This window comes from Camelus bactrianus, chromosome 5 (genome assembly GCF_048773025.1).
Source record: "Camelus bactrianus isolate YW-2024 breed Bactrian camel chromosome 5, ASM4877302v1, whole genome shotgun sequence".
Lineage (NCBI taxonomy): Eukaryota > Metazoa > Chordata > Mammalia > Artiodactyla > Camelidae > Camelus > Camelus bactrianus.
The window spans coordinates 79,748,029-79,772,838 of NC_133543.1; the positions used below are offsets into that span (position 1 = coordinate 79,748,029).

Here is a 24,810-nt window from a genome sequence, read left to right on the forward strand (position 1 = left end):
ATGGTGGCTTTGAAAGGTCATTTTCTTTTGCATTCTAAATGCAAAATGTTTTTTGGTTTTTGTTTTGTTTTGTTTTGTTTTGTTTGGTAAAACACATCTGTAGGCCTTATATTTGCAAAAGCAAAATACCTTAAATTGTCCAGAATGACTGCTGAAGTATACCCACTCTGGGCAATCGAGTTTTTGGATTATTGCAACAGTTATTTCCAGTGCCTCAGGGTGAAGCATTAATTATCTTCCAAAAAGATAAGAGACAGCAAATATGGAAATCTCAAGCATCTTATGATTTTATTAGAGCAGATTTAAAAAAAACATTTTGCTATTAATGATTGCATTTTATGGAGAAAAAAAATAAAAAATTTATATGAGCCAAACAGGGGCTGGAAAGTTCAAGGATAAAAATATTGGAGCCATATCTCCAGGTCTGGGTGCATAAAGAGTCACAGAAAATAGAGTCAGCTTTGTCAGTTGTCTAAATCAAGCTCATATTAAAAATTGCTGGATATTTAATGTGAGCAATATCTCCTGTGAAGTCATTTTGCAACCCAAATTATTTTTTACCAGTGGAGGAGCAAGAAATATATTAAACAGTTGGCATATTCATCACCATGAGTAGAGCAAAGAGAGAAGTAGCTGTGGCCCAAATACCATAATAAGTTCTTTACATGGGGTTGCTTCGCATGGAATGGTTTATGGATGAATAAAAAATGTGTTTTTTAGGGCTCTTACTCTGGTTTATTATAAGCATTATTACATGTACCACCCCAACGCAATATTTTGAGTAATTAAATAATTGCCATCCAGTAATTGAGCAGCAGGGACAAGAATTACGAAGCCCTTGCTTCTGCTTTCTTTATTTTACTTGGCAAAATGCAAATTAAATGCTAAAATTAATAGTCATATAGATGTGATTGGGGAAGAAATTTGCCATCATTTTTGGCTCATAGTTTTTAGAATGTAATCATGTTTGAATATTATTGTGCCAGCATTTTTTTTTTTTTTGAGCTACTATTAAATGTCAGTCATCAGGTGAAGGCACTCAGATGAATGTGGTCATCTCTGATTACGACTGGTTCAGAGATGTTTCCAAGTGTGTAAAAACTATAAGTTAATAATTAAATGTCCATGGGCATTTTAATTTAAGTACATTTAACTAACTGTGAATCATGTGGAAAAGTGCTGTATCATAACTTAAAATATAGTCACTTATTCTTTGTTTCTGGTACTAATTAATTGTAATGTGATACTGGATAACTTGGTTAACTGCTTTCTTCTAGTATAACAACACAGCAGTACCAGGATAAACATAAAATAGACGCATTTTTTCTTGATGGGTCATTATAAACTGAATGTGATAACACACTGTTGAACAACTAAAAATGAGTATCAGGAAAATTTGGGCCCATGAAGGTACATGCTGCTCATCAGTACATAAAAGATTAGACGTGAAGAAAATCTTCATGTAATGAATACTTTCTATGCCCCACTCATATTGTAGAATATATATGTTAAAACAGCAAAATAAAATAACAAAAAGTGAAATAAACTGATTTTTTTTTAAATGTTTGACTTAGTGACCTGAGTGACTGAGTATGTTTTTAAGATTTGTGATTCTTCTTCCTTTTAGAGGTGGGAAGCTGATGGTAGCTTGATATTCAAATCAAAACCACTTAAGTTGTTTCAAGAATGATTGAATTTGAAAAAAATCCGCCTGATCTAGCCCCTGGAGGCTTCTTTCCAGACTTTTTTCTAATGGAACACAACAGAAATGTATAGTATTAGCTCTCCTCTAGTCCCAGTCTTCTTGTCTTTCTGACCAGTTTTTAATTCTTTAATACCCTGAATAAAAATAAGTCTTGTCTGCATTTTGAGGGTCTTGTATATCAATAATTCCTAGGGAATTTTTCATATTTATAATTAGATAATTTTGAGGCTTCAGTACATTACTCTTCTTAATTTTCAGAATCATACTTCCTGAATGAATTAGACTTATTTACTGATGTGGGTTATGCTAGGGGCTTAGTTCAATACAAATACATCTTTAAGGAGAGGAAATTACTTATTTGTGGGGGCATATGAACACTTTGTTTCTTCTATTTTGTGCTATGGAAATGCAAAATTGATCTGAGAGTATCTTACTTTTCTAATAATTGTGTTATTGTCTTTCATTCACATAAAAGGATCCCTGGGGAAAGCCATTCTTAGCTAATAATTTTAATGTAAAGCGGTAATGAGCACAGTTATATTTATGCAGGTAGTAAGCCATTAGTAGTCTGTAGGCAGCAGCTTTTGTTATTTTAGTAAGAAGTACCGTTGGCAGAATGATACTCAGTTAAAAAAAAAATCCTGATTGAGCCACGTTCACTTTTTTGGTTGATATGAAAGCCATTGTTGTTTTGCTCACCAACTGGCAGACCTTCAATTATCCTGAATTTAGAAGTTGTTTACTATACTTTGAAAGTTTAAAAATGAGCCCTCCTTGAGAAACAAAAAGCTGGGTGCTTGCCATTTTTTTAAATAGAAAAGTCGAATTTTAATGAAAGAAAAATCAATCCACCAATTCAATGTTGAGTTTATTTTCACAGTTTTGAAGGCTTAATGTGTTTTCTAAATGACAGGAATCAAAGCCGCCATTACTGGGCCCAGAAGTATTCGGGCAGTGTTTTGATTCAGAATATCAGAGCTGCAAGTCTCTGGAGGTGGCCAGATTCCTTGAGCAGATTTGATCTGAGGGTTTCAGCCTCTCAGGCCTTTCTCTGTGCCTTCACAGCTGTCTAGACTCTTTCTTGTGCTGGTCTTCCTGGATGTCCAGAGTGTGGGAGCTCAATTTGCTGCTTGTTGGGGGCTAACAGGATGCTGGGGATGGAGTCTGGGTAGAAAACATCAGCTGAACCTGCCAAGTGAGCTAGTGTTGCCCTCAGGCCCTGGCAGAGTGGCAGGTCCCCTCCTTCCTCCCTTCCCTTCTCTCCTTCCTCCTTTCCCCTCCTCCATTCAGCTTCCTCCCTGCCTGCTTCCTCCCCTCCTTCCTTCTTCCCTCCTGCCTCACCCATCTTCCTACCTTCCTCCGCTCTCCTTTCTTCCTTCATTCCTTCCATTCTTTCTTCCTCCTTCCTTCCTCCCTCCTTCTTTATTCCCTTCTTCCCTCCCTTTCTCCATCTCACAGCTATGTGCCTCTGCCATCTGCCAGGAACTATGCTATTGTGGGGCATTTACAGTCTAGTGAGGAATAGAGACAGTAGTAAGTATTTACAAGTGCAGAGACTCTCTGGGATGCTTTGCAGCAGAGGGTGATTGTTGAGGTGCTGTTCCTGACATTTCCTCTCAGACGTCTAAAAATGGTAAAACGGAGTCTCAAAGAAATTCAGTGACTTGCCCCAGTCACTGAGAGAACAGTTTCCAAGCCCAGGTGCTTTAAAGACTACATCAGGTGACTTGCCATGTTGGTCAGTGACATTTCAGAAGATTCAGGTTTTTGTTTAAGTAAAAACATTTCTAAAAATGTAATGCTTACCTCTTTTATGTTAACTTGCAATTCATGAATGCCAGTATATGTTTATACAGCATTTATAATTTTCAGTGCTGTTTAGCTCATATTATTTTATTATAATTACCGTTTTGTGAGTCAGGCAGGGGAGTTTTTGTTATTAGTGGTTGTATTCTGGTTTTGCTTTTAAATCCCCATTTTATGGAAGAGAAAATAGGGGCCCAGAGAGGTTAAGTGAGTTGCCCATAGGTGCAGAGCTTCAGCCAACAGGGGACAGCTCCAAGCCCAGACCTGGATATCCTGATTCCCAGTCTGCTGCACTTTCAGACAAAGTGGCTTTCTTGTTTCCTGACTGTCAGACACACACTGTATTGTAGGTGTCCTCATGTGTGTGGAGCTGTAGCTAGGGTTGCATGAAACAGTTAAACTGACATGGCCTATAATCTAAGTAACGTAAAGTTCGTGCCTATGCAGGAAACCATTTTCTTCTGCTCTATTGCCTGTTCAGCCCATGCCAAATCCCACAAACCTAAGAAGGACTGAAACTGTTACAGTGACTCCTAACCCTGTTTTCTTTCTCTCGTGCTGTAACCTTTTCCTTTCTCTTTGCTTATCTTCCTTGGCCATAGTAAGCATATCTGCTGGTGGGTTGGAAAAAAGAAATCTGAGAATCTCTTGGTTTCCTGTACCTCTTTTGAGGAGAGCCAGTGAGTTGATCTTGTCTATGCTCCACGTTCTTTTTCACTGGACACCCGGGCAGTGCGTCCCAAACCTGGCTCAGCCTCAGCGTCTCCGAGGATCCACCCCTGGAGCTTTTGTTCCACAAGCCCCGGTGGGGCTCACAGCTGCTCTAGGGATGAATTTGGTTTTGATGGATGCTCTGCCCACTGACTTAGTATGACCACTCTCAACAGCACAGTCTCTATAAACTGCAAATTCCTGGGAATGGGGAGAAAGAGAATCCATTTCTGACCATCTCCTACCCTCCAGATCATCTCTAACTGTTCATCCCAGTGACCATGGGAAAACTAGACATCCTGTAAGGAATAATTGCTAAGTCTCTACCACAGTTCAGTTGCCCTTTGATTTATATGGCATTTTTCTGACATGGCTGAATATTTTAAGGTACTCAAAGAAACCATTGTCATTATTCATCACCATGTATGTTGTAACTATAGATCTAGCTTCTATTCAATTCAAGAAACATTTATGTAATGAGAGTGCATCTCCTGTGTATTGGGCCTTTGGCTTCTTTATTATAATCATTAATATGGTAGTGCCAAATTTTAAAGTTTGGTTTGCTGACTTTAAATAAGACATTTCCAAAAAAAAAGAAATCAAGAAACCGTCAGAACTTCTTTGAATATAAAACATCTGAAACCTGCAAGCCATGTACATAATTAGGTTTAGTAGTAGAGTATATATGAAGATGTACCGAAAGTAAAAATTACTGAAACGTTCTTAAAGGAATCAAAAAAAAAAAAAAAAATTAAACAAAACAAAAAACTTCAAACTAACAGCAGTTGCCATTTTGTAATAGTCACAGTTGCTTCCATGTCTTCTAGTTTCTTAACAAATTACTGCAAAATCAGGTTAGTTGAGACATGAATAAATGTACAACATAAATAACTATACTTTGGCCTTTGTATTATATGGCAACATTTTCTTTGATAATCAACATGCCCTCATAATATTGCCCTTATGATCAGATATTATGTAACCTTAAATTATAGGAAACAGAATACGCCTGAAGGACAATTCTGTTATATGTAATTGGGGACATGCAGCTGATAAGAGTTTCCAAGGATGCTGAGCCCAGTGATGGGGTACCTGGAAAACTAGGTCCTGGGGAAACTTGTTGCAACATTTGAACTTCCATCTGAAAGGAATACATGTAATTAATTAGGATGGGAAATATGTAACTGTATTTTTAGATCTTCAGTGGATACTTCTTACCCCAGAAGATGCAGAAACACTGGCTAAACATGTTATGAAGAGCATCTGCTAGAACACAGCAAAGTGTGCTTAAAAAAGTACTTTTATCTTTAATAGTATGTTTACAAAATACTGTTTCCCTTGTGTCTTTGATTGTTGAAGATACTTTGAGGGTGGTGGTGGCAAATGTTAGCGGGAAATCTCTTCGTGCAAATGTATTTTTGAATAGAAAGAAGTTTGTTTGTGTTACCTGCCAAAAATTAATCATTTAATTTGAAACGCTTTTCAGATAATGATTAAACTGAGAACAATAATAAGAAAATATATACCAGATGAAATAGCTTTTAACCAGTGGCAGAAGCTTAGAACTGATCCCAAATAATTTCTCATAACGCTTTTCTTTCTCATTTGTCTTATTCCCGCATGTAATAGTTTTAAATGGCACTCTTATGAAATGAATAACTAAACGCCAACCATGTTTTTTTCATATCCTGACCAATATTTTGGCTGTTTTTCAGAAGAATTGGAATTTTGAAAATTAAATAAAGGTTTCTAAAATACCAGCTTCAGAAAGTTTTATTTAATTTGTGGAATAATTTTGTTCTCTCTGTCTGTTTTTTTTTTTTTTTTTTTCAATAGGGTCTTTATTAATTTAGTCTAGTTACTTAGTACTTATATTAAATAATCTAATAAAAGTCAGAGTTATAACATAACGTTTCCCAAATGTGAAGCAGCATCTATTACATGAGACAAAATCTTTATGCTGCAAAATGTAAAAACCATGTATAGAATTACAAGGCACCAAATGGTACTGTATGTGTGTGTGTGTGTATATATATATATATATATATATATATATTTAAGTAGAAAATTTTTGTAGTGTAAGGGGGGTAGTCAGCTCAAGAAAAGATTGGGAGACAGCTGTATATCACTGTAGTTTATTCAGAGAGGGCTCTAAAATTCATAGTTCAGTTTTTCAGTACTGGTAGTGTTCTTGATGACAATATCTCCTGATACAGATATGATTTAAGACAGTTAGTATTCGAAAAACCTACCTCGTTTGTGTTTGTTGATAACACTTGAATTATGAAAGCAAGTGGAGCTTTCCTTCTTTCTCTCTCTCTCTCTGTGCATGCCCGTGTGTGTGTGTGTGTGTGTGTGTATTTTTAGATAAATTCATTTAACAGTATAGCCTCAACACTTATTCCCAATTGTTGAGTTATTTATTTTTGTCTGATATTTTCTTTTGTATTGTTATAAATACAGGATGAAGTGTCTTATAAGGTTCCCAGACAAGTATGTTTTGAGGTTTCATTCATTTGTGTAAGTTACAATGGCGTTTGAATAATGTAAAATGCTGTAAGAATGCTACTGCGTTTACCATTTACTTTTACTTCAACGTAAGACAGTTGAAATACAGGCAGTGTGTAAAATCAAAGCAGAAGGTGTAGGAGAGTTTCAGTGAGCTGCACTGGGGTGCTGCTAAGTGCTGCATTGAAAAGGAAAATATGTACACTTCCAAAATTGTCTTTGTTTTGTCTTTTTTCTCTTTCCTCATTGAAAAGTCGTTCCTACCACTGGTTTAACAATAATAACTACGATTTATGCCTTTATGCTGCTACAATTTGATGATATACCACAGTCAGGCCACAGGTTAGAAACACAGGCTGAGTTATTACAGACTGCTGGGTAGTGATTTCCTGTGAACTGATTTATGGATAAATAATTCTATGTGCTTATTATATAGGACAGACAGTTTTTAATTTCTTTAACAAAGCATAAGCTGAACAACAGAAAATTATATGCTATACGGTAGGGACACGGCCACTCTGAGGAGGATAAACAGATGCGATCAGTGTCATGAGTTCTATTTTTGAAAGGGGCCTCATGGGCGGTTGGTGCATTGGAGGAATAATACCGCTAACCAGAAGCCCCAAGGCTTACTTACTCTGAGGCTGGAGTTTCCTACTGATACTCTTTTGCTGAGATCTTTTCCAGGGAGTTATGAAGTGTACAAATCCTAGCCTTTTGAAATTGAAGCTAATGTCTCATTTTTTCCCAGGCTGAGTTTTCATTTTGCTTTGAAAATTGATTGTTAAAATGTAGTTGGAATAAAAGAAAATTATTCGTTGAGCTGTGCTGCAGGAATACTGCTGATATCTGGCTGGGTTCCTCTCTGCCTCACAGCATGATTTGTGGGCTTTAGTGGACAATGCACCCAGTAGGTGCCTATTGTATCAGCATCTGTCTCTATGCCGTCACAAACGGGGAGAACTGTTCCCTTGTACTTCACAGGTGATCAGTTGCAGGCCTTTACGAAGTAATTAGTTCTCATCTGTGTGGTACAGGGGGCATTTTAAGGATGGTTTCACTTAGCTATGTGTTTAGCAGTAATAAGCTTCTCTACTCCGTTGTGAGCTCCATAATTGCAGGGATAGTGTGTACTGGATTATCTTTGCATCTTAGTGACTTATGCTGGAGATGCAAAAGTAACATTTGTTGAATGAATGAATGATTGATGCTTAATACAGACCCTTTTGATATTTTATTGATTTTATTGTATGATCAGCACATTTTATTTTATTCTCAGAAGTGATCAACCATCTAAACTTGGCTCAAATATTGATGAACTATAATGTGTATTATCACCACTCTTGTTTTCACATAGTTAGAGGGTAAATAATACTAATGATATGAACTATGCAGAGTATAGTTCATATGAAGAGTTCTGTGAAGAGTAGTTGGTTTCTTTGAGATAGGTCATAAACTGATAAAAATAACAAATACATATGAACACAAACAGCTGTTGCTGTTTCTTTTTGTGATATGTCCACTCTTTGACTCTGGCAGAATCCTGCATGGAGAGAGTAAAAAATTGGTTTCCATTATTGCATCTTTTTAATTTTAGACAAAAATTGCCTCTCTTCCCAACCTAATTTTATGTCACTAATGGGAAATTTACCTACAATTGCATTTTGTTATTTGGTCTAAAGGCATTACACAGTGTAACAGAGAGTGGATTGACTTTCTGTATTTTAGTGAACAGAGTTGTCTGGATATGAACAATTTTATTTATATTATGCTCAATTCAATCATGTTACATTTGTATGAATTTCAGCCTCCAAATAAAGGCCCATAATTTGCGACTCAGAGAGCTTGAAACTGCATCTCTAACAGTCCTCAGCACCAGGCATTTTGTAAATGTTTGCAGGTGATAAATTCTTTGGAAATAGGAAAGATGATTTGGGAAACAATGTGTATGTCCGAAGGGCCCTGTTGTAGGAGACGGTTCTTTCCAGAGAAGTCTCAAGTGCAGCGGGCTCTTCAGGACCCTCTGTTTGCTCGTTGGCCTCAGAAACTCCTTTGTTTGGTGTTCGATATCAAGCCTCTGTGCGACATGTGCCCGTGTGTTTGGGCGTTGGTACGTGGGCAGAGCTGGGTGGGAAGGGTGTGGGTCCAGTACTTAGAAAACTTGTCAGATGAAGCCCAGGGCCTCGTCCTGGCTGTCACCCACTGGTATCCTTGAAAACTCACTCTTCTCTGACCTTCAGCCTGCTTCCGGCTATAAAACTCTTTCCCTGCTTCCCTCATGAGGATGAACTGATCGGTGGGAAAAAACACTTCGTAAACTGTAAAGGAACATAAAGGGATATCGTGACAAAGTAAGTTTCTTATAAGAAATCAACCAAGAGTATTTATTGTGCAGCTGTATAAAGAAAGAAATTACTTCAGGCTGGGTTGATCAGAGTTGGAATTATTCTTGGGGCAGAATTTGAAGAATGTGTATGATTTCTCGAAGTGAATGCATGGAATCAACACTTCAGACAGAGAGAGAGTGTGATATGTATTCAGAGAGGAATTGGGAATTGCCGTTTATTGAGCATGTACTATGTGCCTGGTGGGTCTTGGGGTGTCTGTGTGGGGGTTCTATCTACTTTAATGACCATTAGTTTTTCTCATTTTTCAGATTGGGGCTATAAAACCTACTCAAAGAATGTAAGCATTAGAAATAACCTGTGTACTTATAGTTATGCTGTTTTTATTGAGATTTCTCCAACACTGAGAGACAGATGTCCCCAGTGGGCACATGGCCTGTTCTTTCTTCTTTGTCCTTCACTGCACTGCAGTGTGTGTGTGTCCCGCCATAGAGGGAACCAGAAAGAGACTCCGATGCTTGTAATTATACTCCTATATGGATTATTTCAGCTCTTTTTTTCTCCCCTCAAAATGCTTCCCTGTTTTAATCCATCTGAATTCCAGTGTAGGTTAATCATCCTGAAACCTTGCTTTGATGGTGTTACATCTGCATTCAAGAACTTTCAAGGACCTATTTTCCCCTAACATTTACTGAACACTTACATCTTGTGCCTATCCCAGTGCTGTATTCTCATTCTTATTTTAAGCTTCATGGCAACCTTGAAGGATAGGCATTGTTATGATCCCCATTTTACAAATAATGAAAACCAAGACTTGGAGAGACTAGGAAATCACCCCACGTCTCACAGCTGACAAGCAGAGGAGGCTGGATATACACTCCCTTTCGATCTGGGCCTCGTGTCTGACCTCTGACCCAACAGTGTGCTACTGAGTTGGGCATTCAAGGCTTTCCAAATGTGGAGCCAAGCTTTTTCCAGTCTTCTCTTCTGATGTGCTTCACACTTGAACCAGTGTGACTTAAGGCTATTCCAAAGGGCGAAAGCAAGGCATTTGCAGTGAATCTGGGCTCTGTTATTTCTTTTTTTTTTTTTTTTTGCAATTTTTTTAACATTTTTTAAATTGAGTTATAGTCATTTTATGGGCTTTCTTATTTCTTAGTGGAATTATGATAGCCAAAGTCTTCTGAACCCTATTTCCTCATGAAAAGAGTTGAAAATAGATATCTAGGGGTGAAGTTCTGATGGAGAAATTAGAAGTGCACTTCCAGTACATTTTGTGGTACAAAAAAATGAGACATGGAGGTGAAAAGGATTGTTGTAATGTTTTTGTTAGTTTTAAAGTAGGGAAGCTCTGAACCTGCTTACAGGTAAGAGGACAGGAGGTACTGAGGAGCAAGGATGTAAGAAATGAATGGAACAGGGGAAGAGAGTGGGGAGGGGGTGGAACAGAAGGAGGGACGTAATTAATGCCTGGTTCTCCTTTGTGATTTAATTAATGAGAGCCTTTTACAGGCACTTGCCTGAATTAAAGATCGAATGATAACGAAGTCATCCTTCAGTGAATATTTTTTGAAAAAAATTGACTTGTCTTCCTTTTTTTTTTTAACTTTTTTTATTGAGTTGTAGTCATTTTACAATGTTGTGTCAAATTCCAGCGTAGAGCACAATTTTTCAGTTATACATGAACATACATATATTCATTGTCACATTTTTTTCTCTGTGAGCTACTGACTTATTTTCCTTTTAAGAAGCATTGCAAATGTCTAAATAATTACTGTAAATGATTAATCTTTGAGATTAATTATATCCAGACTCTGTCCTAAGAGCTTTACATTTAATCTACACAATATTCCTAAGCAGTCAGTACCTTTATCGTTCCATTTTACAGGTGAGAGGATTGAGGTATGGAGAAATGAAGTCACTTGCTAGGGTTACATGCTTAGTAAGTGGAGGAGCCAGGATATGAACAGAGGCAATTTGACTTGGAAGCTGGCATTTTTAATCACTATGATAAACTGCGTCCCAATCTGATTTCCTCAAGTAACACTTGATACTAGCCCAAGGCATATTTTTGTCTGTTTTATGTCAGGGGAGGAAGACCGTATCTCAGGAAGGTATTTCCAAAGAGACAGAGACCATGTTTGGAGGAAGGCCTTGTTGAGGAGAGTTACTCTCCTCCTCCCGGCAAGAGGAGAGCAGCTTTCTGGACAGCGCTGCCCCAGCAGACCTTGCACCTGCAGACCCTGCTAGATAGCTGAGCAAAGAACATGACTTCTAGGACCATGCAGGTTAATCAATATGGTGTGGAAAAGAAAAGCACACGTGGCTTCCCATTGCCTGAAAATAGCACGTGTCAACAGCTCTCTTCCAAGATGCAGAAACCAACCTAGAGCAGCTGCTCTCTGTGGCGGCATTAAGTGTTGTGAAGACACCTGTGTGTGTCTAATTCCAGCCCAAACAAGTCTCCTTCCGGCTCATCAAAATGGGGACAGAATTTACCTAAATGGAGATAATCATTTCCAGTAGAGTGATTTGTCTATCATTCCCTGTAGAGATTCCTCCCCCACCACCCTTTTTTTAAAAATGGAGGCATAATTTACATACAGTAAAATGTATGCACATTAAGTGTTCAGTTTCACGAATTTTGACAATTTTTATACCCATGCAACCACCAGCCAAAACTAGAAAATCCCCTGTATGTCCCTTTCCAGTCATGACCCTGCCGTCTGGAGGGGACCACATTCTGACCTCTATTCCGATGCATTAGCCTTGCCTGTTCTTGTGTTTTATATCAGTGAAAGCACTCAGAGATACTCTGCTGTGTCTGCATCGTGATATATTCTTACACTCCTCGACAATAAACAAGAACGAGCAATGACACGCAACGGCACCAATGAGTCGTCTTTAGAGTTGCGCGTTGGAAGTTTGCAGGGCTCGTGTGCTTCGTGCTACCTTCGTATTCCTGGTAACCAAAGTGACCCACACAATGGGCTTCTGGCCTATCTCAGTGTGCGCTTGCTGCCTTCCTGTTTTCTCCCTCTAATCTCTTATAATAAAATCTCATCTTGAGAAGATTGTCAATTTATATTCAACTTATAGGCTATCACAATAATGATTTCTTTAAAGGAATTTAAAATTGTGGAATTAAAAAAAATTTTTTTAAGGAATTAAAAAAATTTTAATGGAATTTATAATCTCTTTTTAAAAAAAGAAATATGTTAGACATGTTACATGGTGTCTTTTTAGTACTTTCAAATGTCAGAGGAGTAAAGGGGTAATAGAAGGAAGGAAGCCGACCCAGTCTCTCCTGGTTGGCCGTCCAGTGGGCCCGGGATGTTCATTTCGTGACTATGACATGCTGTGTGCTGTGCACTTTTCATTGTCATGAGAGAACGTTAGGAAAACTATCCCCACAAGAAAACAGCTTTTCTTGGCAAGTGAAATATGACTTAAGGAGCCAGAACTGGAGACATACGGTACTATGAATGAGAGCTGTGTTACTTTATTGGATCCGAGTCCAGGCACTATTTATACTGCAGCATATTCAGCACCAGATTGTTAAATCTTAATACTGAAACAGTGCATCATTTTAATATTTTTGTTCTGTTTATTCCCTGTTTTCAAGCATTATGTCAAGCATTGCGCATTCATTTATTTCATCTTGGACAGGACGTGCCCTGACCAGAAAGTTCATTTCCTATTATTGGAATTTCGCCCCATAACTATCAAGGCAGCGTTCTGTGAAGCTTTTAAAAGTTCACTTGGGTATACAGGTGATCTCTCTCTTTGATGATAAAATATATTTTTTGAAAGAATGGCATGATTGGACTCACCTGTTATTGTCAAAAATTAAAATAAAAATACTGTTTCTCTTCTATCAGTAAAACATAGCTGTTTTTGATGTGTGACAATTTCTGACATCCTAGGGACCACTGGATTTTTCATAGCATACAAATATAATTTTTGTTAGTCTGTGTTGTTTGTAAAATTGGTTTCTCTTTGTTTTTCTTCATCAATGTTATGTGTGCCCTATGCACCAAGTAAGATGGGTCCATCTTACGAATAGCTTAGCATTTTCACCATGTGTTCCTGACGCTGTCCCACAAATCTGCCCAGGTTTGACTGGGATTTTTAATTCTCTCTTCATTGTCATCCGTGTTTACCATATGTAGCAGGAAACCCACAGGGAAAGGGGTAGCTGCTACCGTAAACTGTAAAAAGAGCTGAGGAATTAAAAAAGAAAAATAAAAGGAAGTCGAAGGCATCTCTGCTATTCTGATCTGTGGTCAATGATTGTGCCGTTGGAAAACAAACCCCTCTGCAGGCTGAAACGTGAATCTGGAAGTGAATTCTAACTGCATCATCAGCTCCAAATGCTATTCTCACTGGGGATCGCACCACAGTCAGGATGAGTCCACACACAGGAATTTTCTTGTACAATTCGAACTCCAATCTTGTATTTACTTAAGGCTTGCTTCTTCTTCTTCTTCTTCTTCTTTTTCTTTCTTTCTTTCTTTTTTTTTTTTTTTTTTTTTGTCTATGAAATCAGCAGTTTGGTATACTTAGCATCAGTCTTAAGTTAGAATGTGAAACAAGACTTTGGGGGAAGGAAGTATCCGTATGGTTTTCTAGGTAATTTAAGAAACAGGAAAACATAAAAAACTCTGATTGTCTGTGATTAAACCTCATCCTTTCATTCTCATCTTCCTGTATAGTTAACTCAGTTGTCAGCCAGAAAGAAATAGGTTATTGCACTGGGTTGTAAAATATCTCTGAGTGGGCCTTGAGTGTCGACTATTGGATGACCTTCTTAACATTGAACAAACATGGGAAGGTTTAATAAATAGCAGATATGTGTTTATTATGTTTTTCTTCCCTGTGCAGGAATAATCAAGCTGGGGCGGTGGAACCCTCTCCCCCTCAGTTATGTGACAGATGCACCCGACGCGACAGTGGCCGACATGCTGCAAGATGTCTATCACGTTGTGACGTTGAAAATCCAATTACAAAGGTGGGTGTCTCTGAACATCTGCCCTTCCTCACTCTCGGAGCTGCAGAGATCAGCTCATCCTGTCTTTGTTAATTTCTAGACATTGGATGAAATGAGGGGAAAAAAGAAGAAAAAGAGGGAAGGAGGGGCACCAGGCATCTTTATAGTCCACATTCCAACTGTTTTATGTTTTGTTTTCAGAAGCAGTGAAGTGGTAACCTAGAGGAAGCTTGATAAATCATTAAAAATCTGCAGCCCTTAAAGGGGAACTTTCCACAGCCCCTGATTTAATGAGTCCCCTGGTTGAAAGCTTAGCACATAGTATTTGAAGAATAAACACCCCTGCTGTTTCAGGCTTGTGTTGTGAGGGGCGAGTTTGGTGCCCCTGGAGCAGGCTTACCAAGAAGGCGCTGGTGCTGGACGTCTTCCGCTTTCCTCTCTGGTGGCCTGCAGAAGTTCTGGGAATGATTTCTTTTTTTCAGATACAGCATCCAGAACAAGTTGTGCCTCTAAAGAATCTAAAGTTTCTCTGCAGAGTCTTGTATTGCAAAGTGCCTGCAAGTCATGTGTTTTAAGGAAAATTGTCCTTTACTGTAAAGGTTTTGAAATTGCCCCTTTTGGAGAATTTACACTTTAAATAGGAACCCAACATTCTCGTCTTTGTCTGGGATGCTTTAATGTCTCCTCTTTAGTTATGTTTTGGTTAAGAAAGTCACATCTTTGGATTGTTCTATGAGGGTGAAAGCTAGTATGCCTTCAAATCTGATGAAGCATTTGTTTACATTTAACCGTAGGAATATTCAGTGATTTAATTTGTATTGTGGAAGTTTATAATCATACTGCCATACCATTTCCATCAGTGGATTAGAGAAATCGTATTTTTAAAAATCAGCTCTTCTTCATACCTGAAGTGACTGTTTCTCTTAGTCTAGCGTGATAACTACCTTAAAGAGACTGGAAGGGGCTCTGTCAAGGACCTAGAGAAGCAGTGTTGCTCTCCTTCCCTCATTTTGGGCCCACGTGTGACCCATTCCTTGGCAGTTCTCCTGATGCTGGCACAGGACTGGGGGAGACTGCTGCACGTGGCATTATTAAAGTTTGCACGTCGTTCATTCTTGCTTTGTTTTCCAGTTGTTCGAAGTTGGAAGACTTGCCTGCGGAGCAGTGGAACCATGCCACGGTCCGCAATGCCTTAAAGGAACTGCTCAAAGAGATGAACCAGAGCACATTAGCCAAAGAATGCCCTCTCTCCCAGGTCAGTGTCTTCCGGAGAAACGGAGAAGCCACGGGTGTGCTGTCTGGCAGGAGGGGCAGTCCTGCTCAGACAACTCTCTTATTTACAGTCACACTACATTTTAGGTGGAAAAAAATATGGAGATTGTGGTGCTTTTTGTTGTAGAGTAGAACTCATCACTTAGTGAGAGGTTGGATGTAGTAGGAGTCATATTAAAATGTTTTACACTCACAGTCTTCAGCTTCTCACATACGTCATAGGAAGTCGGTATCCGTGTCTCCATTTTATGGATCAGGAAAACAAGGTTGAGAGAAACACTCTACCTGCCTAAGCTTACTCAGCTGGTCACGTGATGGGTTGAGACCCTAATCCAGACTTCCTCTGCTAAAGCTCAGGCTCCAGTTATTACATGACTTGGCCGATGAAACGAGTCAGCCATGCCAAACCCATCTTAATTTATTTTATTTATTTACTGAGCCTTTTCTGGGTCTAGTAGAGAGGTGATCTTTGCATCATACACATTCGGAGAGATTGTGTAGTGTATTTACCATGTGAAAATGCATCATGAGAAAAGTGGTTGTCCGTTTTTACTGAGCTGATCATCAACTAAACAAGCCACAACAAGAGACTGACAGGATCAAAGGGAGGAGCGGCAGAAGAAGAAAGAGCTTCCGCTTCCGTTTGTGTTCCCGAGTGAGGGCCTCACTTTTTCAAATGGTAAGACAATATTTTGGTGGCTATAGGCAGTGGCTTAGAAGTGCAGTGAAATGAACTCAGGTTGACATTATTTAAAGCCATGGGTGAAAATTCATTTTCTGGTGTGAGTTGCTACACTTGATTTAAGATAATAGACTAATTACATGTCTATCAAGTTCAAAGGAAGGTGACAAGAACCATAGAAACTTGATGTGTTCTGAGCTATGTTCTTTGGGGGAAGCAGGGAGCTTTGTGATTGTGGAATCAGCTAGATCTGGGTTCACGTCCTGGCTCCTAAGCCTCTAGGACCTCATCTTTATATGTAAAACCAGGAGAATGATAGTTCTAAGTAATCTAATGAGGAGTAATGAGATAAATCACATAGACCCTTGGTCTGGCACCTGGCATACAGTGTTGCTCCATATGGTACCAGCCGTTGTTATCAAGACATGGTATTGTTGGTGTGAATTGGATGTTTCTTATGTGTGTCTTCGAGAGTGTTTGGAATGTAGATCCTCTGAGGGGAGGCAGAGCCTACTGTTAATATTTTTGCTTCCAAGAAATCAAGAAGTCATGCACCTGAGTGGTAGGGAGTAGACAGCAAGACACACTAGTATTTCTTGCCTATCAGTTATAACTCTGCTCTTGTGCTTACCACTTTCACACAGGCCATTTCAGTGCCTACCTGTAGGTGTGTACCTGGGGGCTAAAACTTGTTGCTAGAATTTTGATTTGCTTATGAAGTTCTAAAAATAAGTATTTTGAGTTATTTTGATGATATATGGGGACTGGATAAAGAACAATTTAGGAAAAATTCAATTTGTCTTAAATGTTACAATTAGTCACAATTAATTTTCTCTTGGATTCACATGAAAGTCAAAATGAGCTTTGCCTGGAAGTGGACGAGTCCTAACTTCACGTCACCAAATCAGAATTTTGTCCAGGGCTTTTGAGGTCTGTGGGAACTTGGTCAGAATTGATCTATCACGATTACTAGGGTTGGTTATGACTATCAGACGTGACCTAGAGAGACATCCTAGCAGAAAGAACCCACATTAGGAGCTGAGAGCCCTGAGCTCTGCTCTCAGTCCCTTCATGTGGGATGTGTGGCCCTGGGCAAGCCCATCCCCTCTCAGAGCCTCTTTAAACTTGTCTGTCAGCCCAGCGCCATTGTATCTACATATTTCACAGAATTTGCAAAGTTGCCTTGAGGTTCAAATGAGAGCATCTTTACCCTTCTGTAAAAGTCCTCTTTGCTTCCCCATTTTCTGTTCTCGTTGCTTGTCCACCTAGTTGCCCGATCTAAAAAGTTTCTTCTCTGTCACTCTCATATTTGGTCCTGTGGACTCTACCACCTCCGTATCTAAAATCTTCCTCTTTTGTGCTGTTGCCTTGTTTAGACTTTCATCACCTCTCTCATGAAATATTTTAAGTCACCCTGCATCATAATCTTTCCCCTGCCACCTGCTTCTCCATCGCTAACATCGTGCCATTTCCTCGTCTCCAAGCCTCCAGTGACTCCTTCTGCTCAGCCTGTAGGAAGTACAGACTGCCTATGGGAACCAGCAAGATGACCCTGTCCATCCTGATTTTCTATCAGTCACCTTCCTCCCTCAAGCTACAACCACTGTGTACTCCAGACACATGGAATTAATTATTTTGAAACATTTGCTGTTGCTTAAACTTCACCACAATATTCCTAATTACAACCTAACTAGTACCCTTTGCATTGCAAGCCTAACAAAGCAACTTCTTGTGTAATTTTTAAAAATCATGTGAAGTACGTATTCTATTCCATATACTTGTGTTTTGGGTACTTTTAAAAATCTGTACAAATCACTGTACCTGTTCAATTATTAACCTTCCCTGTCCATGTGAGACTGGCCCTCAAGGGAGGTGTACCATGTTAATCTCTGGCTTTGGTGGCCCCTGCACACAATGCTGCCGACCTCGGAGCCCTCCAGTTGGACACTAGTCTGCTTTTGCTGTGTGGTTTCTCCTGGCCAGCATGCATTGCTCTCTTCTACTGGATGAAATCTTCCTGCAAATTTCAGCTGGAAAGTTACTGCTGGTGACGAACCCTGACATTCTGGCAAAAGTAGTTGCTTCCCCTGCTCTTAGTAGCCTTTGTTACACATCCCTGTCACAGCACTTATCACAGCCTGTTGTGAGTGTTATCTGCCCGTTCTCATCACTTAAGGGACTGCTCACAATAGCAGAGGCCATCTCTTATCTCTTATCCTCTTGTCCTCAGCATTCAGCACGATGCATATCCTGCATGTAGTTGTTACTCTAATGCAACAGTTCTAAACTTTGGCCCTATTGCCCTTTTGGGCAAGATGTTCTTTGTGGATGGGGGTCTGTCCTCTGTGGGGTGTTTAGCAGCATCCCTGGCCTCTACCCTCTAGATGCTGGTAGCATGCCATCTCCCCATCCTCCCCATGACAACCAGAATGTCTCCAGACATTGCCAAGTGTCCTGTGAGGGGAAGAAAATCATTATTGGTTGACAAACACTGCTTTAATGTATTTAGTCAATTAAATGTAAAAAAATTTTAGAAAGTGCTATAAAATGTAAAGTTTTATTATTTTTACAGTATTCTTGGCAGCTCTAAAATGTTTTAAACTAGAAACAGTGAGTACAGTTTTGATGGTTGATGCCCAATACATTTTCAGTCAAACCGGGGTTCAGTTCTATTGCTTAGATTTGAGGAGGATTTGATTCAGGCTTTTGGTATGCTGGGTGATTATGGAAAAATCTCACTGGGTTAGTCTTTCTCAGCCAGCATGGACATGTAGTGGGGCAGCGGCCTTAATCATGTGGCTACTACCTTAAACATTCCAGATTATTCATTTACACTGCACGGCTGGATTGCATTTCAGTGTGGAGATCAGCTCACTCATCTTGGTGGTGCTTGTCATAGAACAGGTGCATACATTTTTTTTGAAGATCAACCTATGTAGTGTCAAAAAGAATGAATTTTTGTTCTAACAAGGAGAAGCTGTAACTAAAAAATGTATTTCACCAGCATTACAGAGTCCCAGTTAAGAGGCAGGTACCTTACAATGGGCTGGGGCACAGTGGTGAGGATGAGAGAGAGAGTTAAGCTTTTGGTCCAGGAAGTAGAGAATGGAGCACCCAATGCTACTCACCTCAAAGGAGAATGGTAGATTGTTGAGCTATTTAAAATAGGTTCAGTTCATGAGTAAAAGATGCCTGTTTTTAAAATAATTCTCCCTTATTACCCTGAAGCCAAACCATATTAGCTATTTCCTCACTCAAGTTTGGCAGTTGCATAAAGGAATGATTCAGTGGCTAGTGTATATTTTCTTGACCAGCCCAGTGGTCTACATTTCAAAAGAGCAGCCTTGAAGGCAGAAGAAAAGAGTGGAAAAGTCCATAAAAGGGCAACAATTGTAGGCTGAGGCGTATGTATTTAAAAGGAGGGAAGTCATGATTTAGCTGTTCTCTGTCTGGCCAGATGCTTGGAAAGTGTAGGTTGTGTTTGTGTGTCTGTGTATTTATTTTTGATTTCACCTTTCAAAATGTGTTTAAGTGCTGACAGCCTCTTCCTTTTCCTCCGATGTCCCCCTGAGTCACCACTCCCTCCTCTTCCCTTAGCCGCATAGTCTGTCCCAAGTGTCCTAATTTACCATACCTTAGGCACAGGTCTCTCTTAGTAAATGGTCTTCTCTAACTGTTCTAATTTGAAAACGTTATGAATACATCTTTCTGTGGCTTCCTTACTTTTTACTTTTTACTCGAGGAAGAGTTAAAAGACAAAACCCCAGGTCCTCATGGTTTCACTCTATTAACATAAGAGGAGCTAACAATACCAACCTTGACCACCTCCTTGGTTATTATGATGATCAAATGGAGTGATCATTTGCAAATGCAGGAATTTTCCAATGATCCCGTTTCCCCCTTCCAACATTATCTCTGTGAATGGAGACATGCTAAAAAATTTTTTTGTGTGGTAAAAATACATAACATGAAATTTATCATTTTAACAATTTTTAAGTTTACAGTTTCTGAGTTTACAATTTAGTGGCACTAATTACATTCACAATGTTGTGCAGCCATCACCTCTATCTATTTCCAAAAGTTTTTATCACCCCAAACAGAAAATCTCTAACCATTAAGCAATAATTACCCATTATTCTCTCCCCTAACAGTCCCTGGTAACCTCTATTCTGTTCCCCGTCTCTATGAATTTGCTTATTCTAGATGTCTCATAAGAGAAGAATCAGAATATTTGTCCTTTTGTGCTGGCTTAATTCACTTAGCATTTAGATATGTTTTCAAAGCAGCTCAGTCCCATACCTCTAGTCTAATATTTGAGGGATAACATGACTGATGGAAGTTATTGAACTGTGAAAATGTTACTAGATTTCCAGTATGATGGTGATGTAGAGTTCATACAGTATTTTAAAGACATTACTGTAGGATAGTGATAACTGTCACTCTAAGCAAGTCTTGCCCATTGGGGGATCATTAAAGGACCAACTTAAATGTACAGTATACTAAAATAATCAGACAGTGAAATGAAGCAGCCAGTTGGGTCAATAGGAAAAAAACAAATCAATCATGTGCTCATCTGTAGACAAGTGGCCGATCAGCTACATGGACCAGTTTTGTCTTAACCAGTTGCCAACCATCCATTTCATTTAATCTTAAATTCACATACGTATTGGGGATGTATCGTGTCTTGTGTTAACCAGGTGCCAGCTGTCTGTTTCAGTTGTTTTCATGCAAGGGTATTTTAGTTCATGGCCCAGCCTCAGGGACTCTTGTTGAAGGGGGCTCACAAGCGACAACTTCAAAATAATTCCCGACACAATGACTGTGACAACCATATGAACTGACTGCACGGAGGGGAGAGAGCTGGCATTCGCTGACTCTGCATCTTGTGTCCCAGGCGTTTTACACAGATCATCTCTCTGAATCCTGACAGCCTCTGAGGTGATGTCAATATTCCCCTTTCACAGATGAGGGTGCCCCTGTCTGACCAGCAAGTCGTGTGGCAGCCCCCTAGGGAAGGAGCTCTTGAATTGAGTCTCCCCAGACTCCACAGCCCAGAGGAAATGTTTCTTTCAACCAGAATGGCAAAAGCTTTCAATCCTGGTAGTGTAACTCTGAAATGGGGATGGAAAGGGATAGTAGAAGGCTACCAAGTAAGATTAAATAAATTTTTCATGATAAAGTAATTCCTCCAAATCATTTGTTTTTTCTTTACTGTATTCTTAATTGGAGTATCATAATCTCATGTTCAATATGTTATTTAGCATATCACAGAGCAGAATGAAAAGGCTGAAAACAAGCGAAGAATGCACATATCCTTCATTGCCTGCGTCATGCTCTGGCCTCTGTGTTACAGTGGAAGGGGCAGCCGTGAGATGTCGGCTTCCTTCCCTACTTCTTGCTCAGACAGAGCCTGCTCACTGACAGGCCGGGTAACTGTTCACTTTGGTTTTAAAATGTTCTTTCTACAGCGAGTGTATTGTGTATCTGCAACTTAGCCACTCAGTATAATGTTCCTATTCAAACAAATAAATCTCACTAAGCCAAAGAGAATGTGGTAAAAGATATTCAGTTATTTTATCACTCTTTTTTGGGAGAGGAAAGGGGATGCTCAGATCACTGTCTTTCTAAATATTTTGTACAAATCATCTTAGCCTGTGTGTTTTGCTCTTCCTAAAAAGTTTTAAATAGCTTTTGGGTTCCTTAGCCTTTTCAGACTCTAAACTCCGTAATTAACTCATATAAGATGCCACAACTTTTTGTTTTATATTTTTGTCACCTTGTTTCTTGCTCTTTCTAAAGAATTGGTTGCAGCACCCACTTTGAACTTGTACTAGCTGATGGCGGTAGTGGTGAATATTTCCTTACTTTCGTTAATTAGTTTCCCTTCTTAACAGACCCATAAATAGTGTGGCCCCATGGTAGTGTCTCTTTGTGGTGCTTCCTGCTGCAGTTAGACAAGATGCTTCTTTGTTCTGAGCTTCTGGGCCCTCAGTTTGAAAAACTGTACCACACTTATAATCACAGGTGATATCTCTCCTTTGAGCTAGTAAAAAACAAACATGTGAGTTTAACATTTGTCTCAGGAAGCTAAAAGAAAACTTACTTTTCTTAGCTGTAATTTCTATTTAGCTAAAATAAGTGTTAATAACAATACCATGATACTCTCTTACAGTTGGCTTAGAGCAAATTCAAATCAGCTAGTAAACCTCGGAGTAACTAATTCTGATATATTTTGAGTCCTCAAATACCTTATTTTAATAAAAAAAATACATTCCAATATAAATGGCAAATGTGTCAGAGTGACTGCAGATGAGGAAACTTAGATTTTTATCCCCCACCTGCAATCTTCATATTTAAAATTTCATGATTAATTACAAAGGAGTCTGAAACTGGCAAAAAGTTTTTGGTAGTTAGGAAGACATGTTAAACCTTCCTGTTTATCTTAGTACATAATATTTTTCATAAAATCGCTTTGTCTACAGTCACTGTCCAGGTGGTGTTTACGGCTGTGACTTAGCGTCTGAGGGGGCTGCCTTGGTTGCCCATCGCACACATGTCTTCCCCCTTTCATTCTCACAACCCACCACCATGTGAAATGGAGCATGCTCGGTAAATGCAGTCACTTAAATTATATTAGTCTGTTTAATTATAATATTAGTATATTAGTGTTTAATAAAACATACTTTAAGTGTTAAAAATAACAATACACATCTCTTTTGGGTTATTTGTATCAGTATTGCTTTATATTAACATGGCTACATGGAAGTTGGTTGTATTCTGAATAGAAAAAGTGACTCAGATCTCGTTCATTTATCAAAAAGATGTGGGCATTCTAAAAAGTCCAGTTGTACAGCTGCTCTAGAATGACTGGAAAACATGAAAGAGCAATGAGACTACAAAATTATACACATAGTTTTAAAAGCAGCAAATGGAAATTAGGTATTTTTTTGGCAAGGTCATAGGTGGGAGAGATTTTTAATCATTACTCATCCCATTTTGTAGCAACTGTGTCTCATCGGATCTAAGGTTCTCTTGATTGTAAGGTGCATCTCAATTTCAGTGACATTAAAATATGGTCATCCCTTGGTATCCAAAGGAGACTGATTCCAGGACCCCCGTAGATACCAAAATCGTCAGATGCTCAAGTCCTTTGTATAAAATGATGGAGTATTTGCATATAACCTATACATATGCTTTAAGTTCTCTCTAGATAAGAACTATGTAAATAGATGCTGGAGTCTCTGCAGCAAATTCAAGTTTTCCTTTGGAGCGCTCCAGAATTTTTTTTTTTCTGAGTATTTTCAATTCACAGTTTGAATCTATGGATGTGGAACAAGTGGATACAGGGGGTAGGGGGTAGGGTTTGGGTGGGGGAGGTGGTGGGAACAATTGTATTTAAAAAATGTGGCCTCAAATGGGTGAAATGTAAATATAAATTCTCTGTGCCCCAGGGCCTCTGGAGAACATTATTCCTTGTAGAGTAAAAGTCAGCATCTGCTGGCACTGTGTTAGCCCCTTTCAGTTTTGTTTGGCATGAATTAAGCTTTGATATTTTAAAAATAAATTGATACTAACATTAAGATGATCTTGTAGAATGTGTCCAGAGTAGTCCAGTGAGGTCTAGTGATTTAGACTCAGTCTGTGGGAATAAAGCAGTCTAATTTAGAGATAGAGAGAATTCGTATTTGAAACTGGAATAATAAGACATAACATGACCTTTCATCTAAAGTATTCCCAAGATGTACCTCTTCTGTTTTTAAAGCTCTCAAGTTAAATTATAAAAATTTGTATCAGTAAAGCTATTTTGAGGGTCAACTAAGTATAAAGACTTGCAGGGAATTAACATGAATAAAAGGTGTCACAGATTCAAAGAGACCTTTCTGGTGACTAAAGATGCTCATTTTTAAAGAAACTATCTTATTCGCTACCCAGTTTCTTTGCTCAGTTTATAGCTTAAACCTGTTTAGTTTTTGTTCTGTGGTTAGTGAGGTAAAAAGTCATTTATAATAATATGCGGAAGAGAACAAATCTGATTGAGTCTCTGCGTAGCCAACTCCTCCTTTTTCCCCCTATCTTTTTTATTATTTTTATTTTATGTAAGTTTCAGATGAACAACATTACTATTCAACATCTGTGTACCCTACAAAGTGACCACCATGACGAGTATAGTTACCATCCAACACCATACAGTTGACTCCCTTCACTCATTTCATCTGACCCACAACCCTCTTCCCCTCTGGCAACCACTAATCTGATCTCTGTATCTGTGAGTTTGTTTTCATTTTCTTTTGTTTGTTTTGGGTATTTTTTTTTAGATTCCACATATGAGTGAAATCATATAGCATTTGTCCTTCTCTGATTCATTTCACTTAGCATAATAGCCTCAAAATCCATCCCAGTTGTGGCAAATGGCTGCATTTAATTATTTTTATGGCTGAGTAGTATTCCACTGTGTATATTTACCACATCTACCAACTCCTATTTTTCAAATCAGTATGAACCTGACTCTAGTATAAGATCATCTGGTGATGGAGCCAATAGAAGCCCAGATATTCATTTCCTTGCCACATAGATGGACACTGGCCACTAACACAATGTTAGTGTTAATGAAGATGTATCTGGAACAAAGACAGAATAGGGAGTCCACCGAGTGAGGGAAATGTGGATTATCTGGGGCTAGAGTGATATGGGTTTGTTCCTTGTCTTATGGATCAGGAAGAGTTGAGGGACAGCTCCAGGCAGTACTTGAAACACTTCCCATTTTAATCTGCTTTCTAGACCACTTTGCAAT

The 24,810-nt window shown here is 38.9% G+C and overlaps 1 protein-coding gene across 7 annotated transcripts in view; it reads left to right on the forward strand.

The window, feature by feature from the left end:
- Positions 1-24,810, forward strand: part of SATB2 (SATB homeobox 2) — a 197,144-nt gene that overhangs the window by 76,143 nt on the left and 96,191 nt on the right. For all 7 annotated transcript variants that reach the window (XM_074364213.1, XM_074364212.1, XM_074364214.1 and 4 more), the window contains 2 exons: positions 13,960-14,086; positions 15,197-15,320. In XM_074364213.1, coding sequence (XP_074220314.1) covers positions 13,960-14,086; positions 15,197-15,320 — 251 coding nt within the window. The remainder of the gene's footprint in view (positions 1-13,959; positions 14,087-15,196; positions 15,321-24,810) is intronic.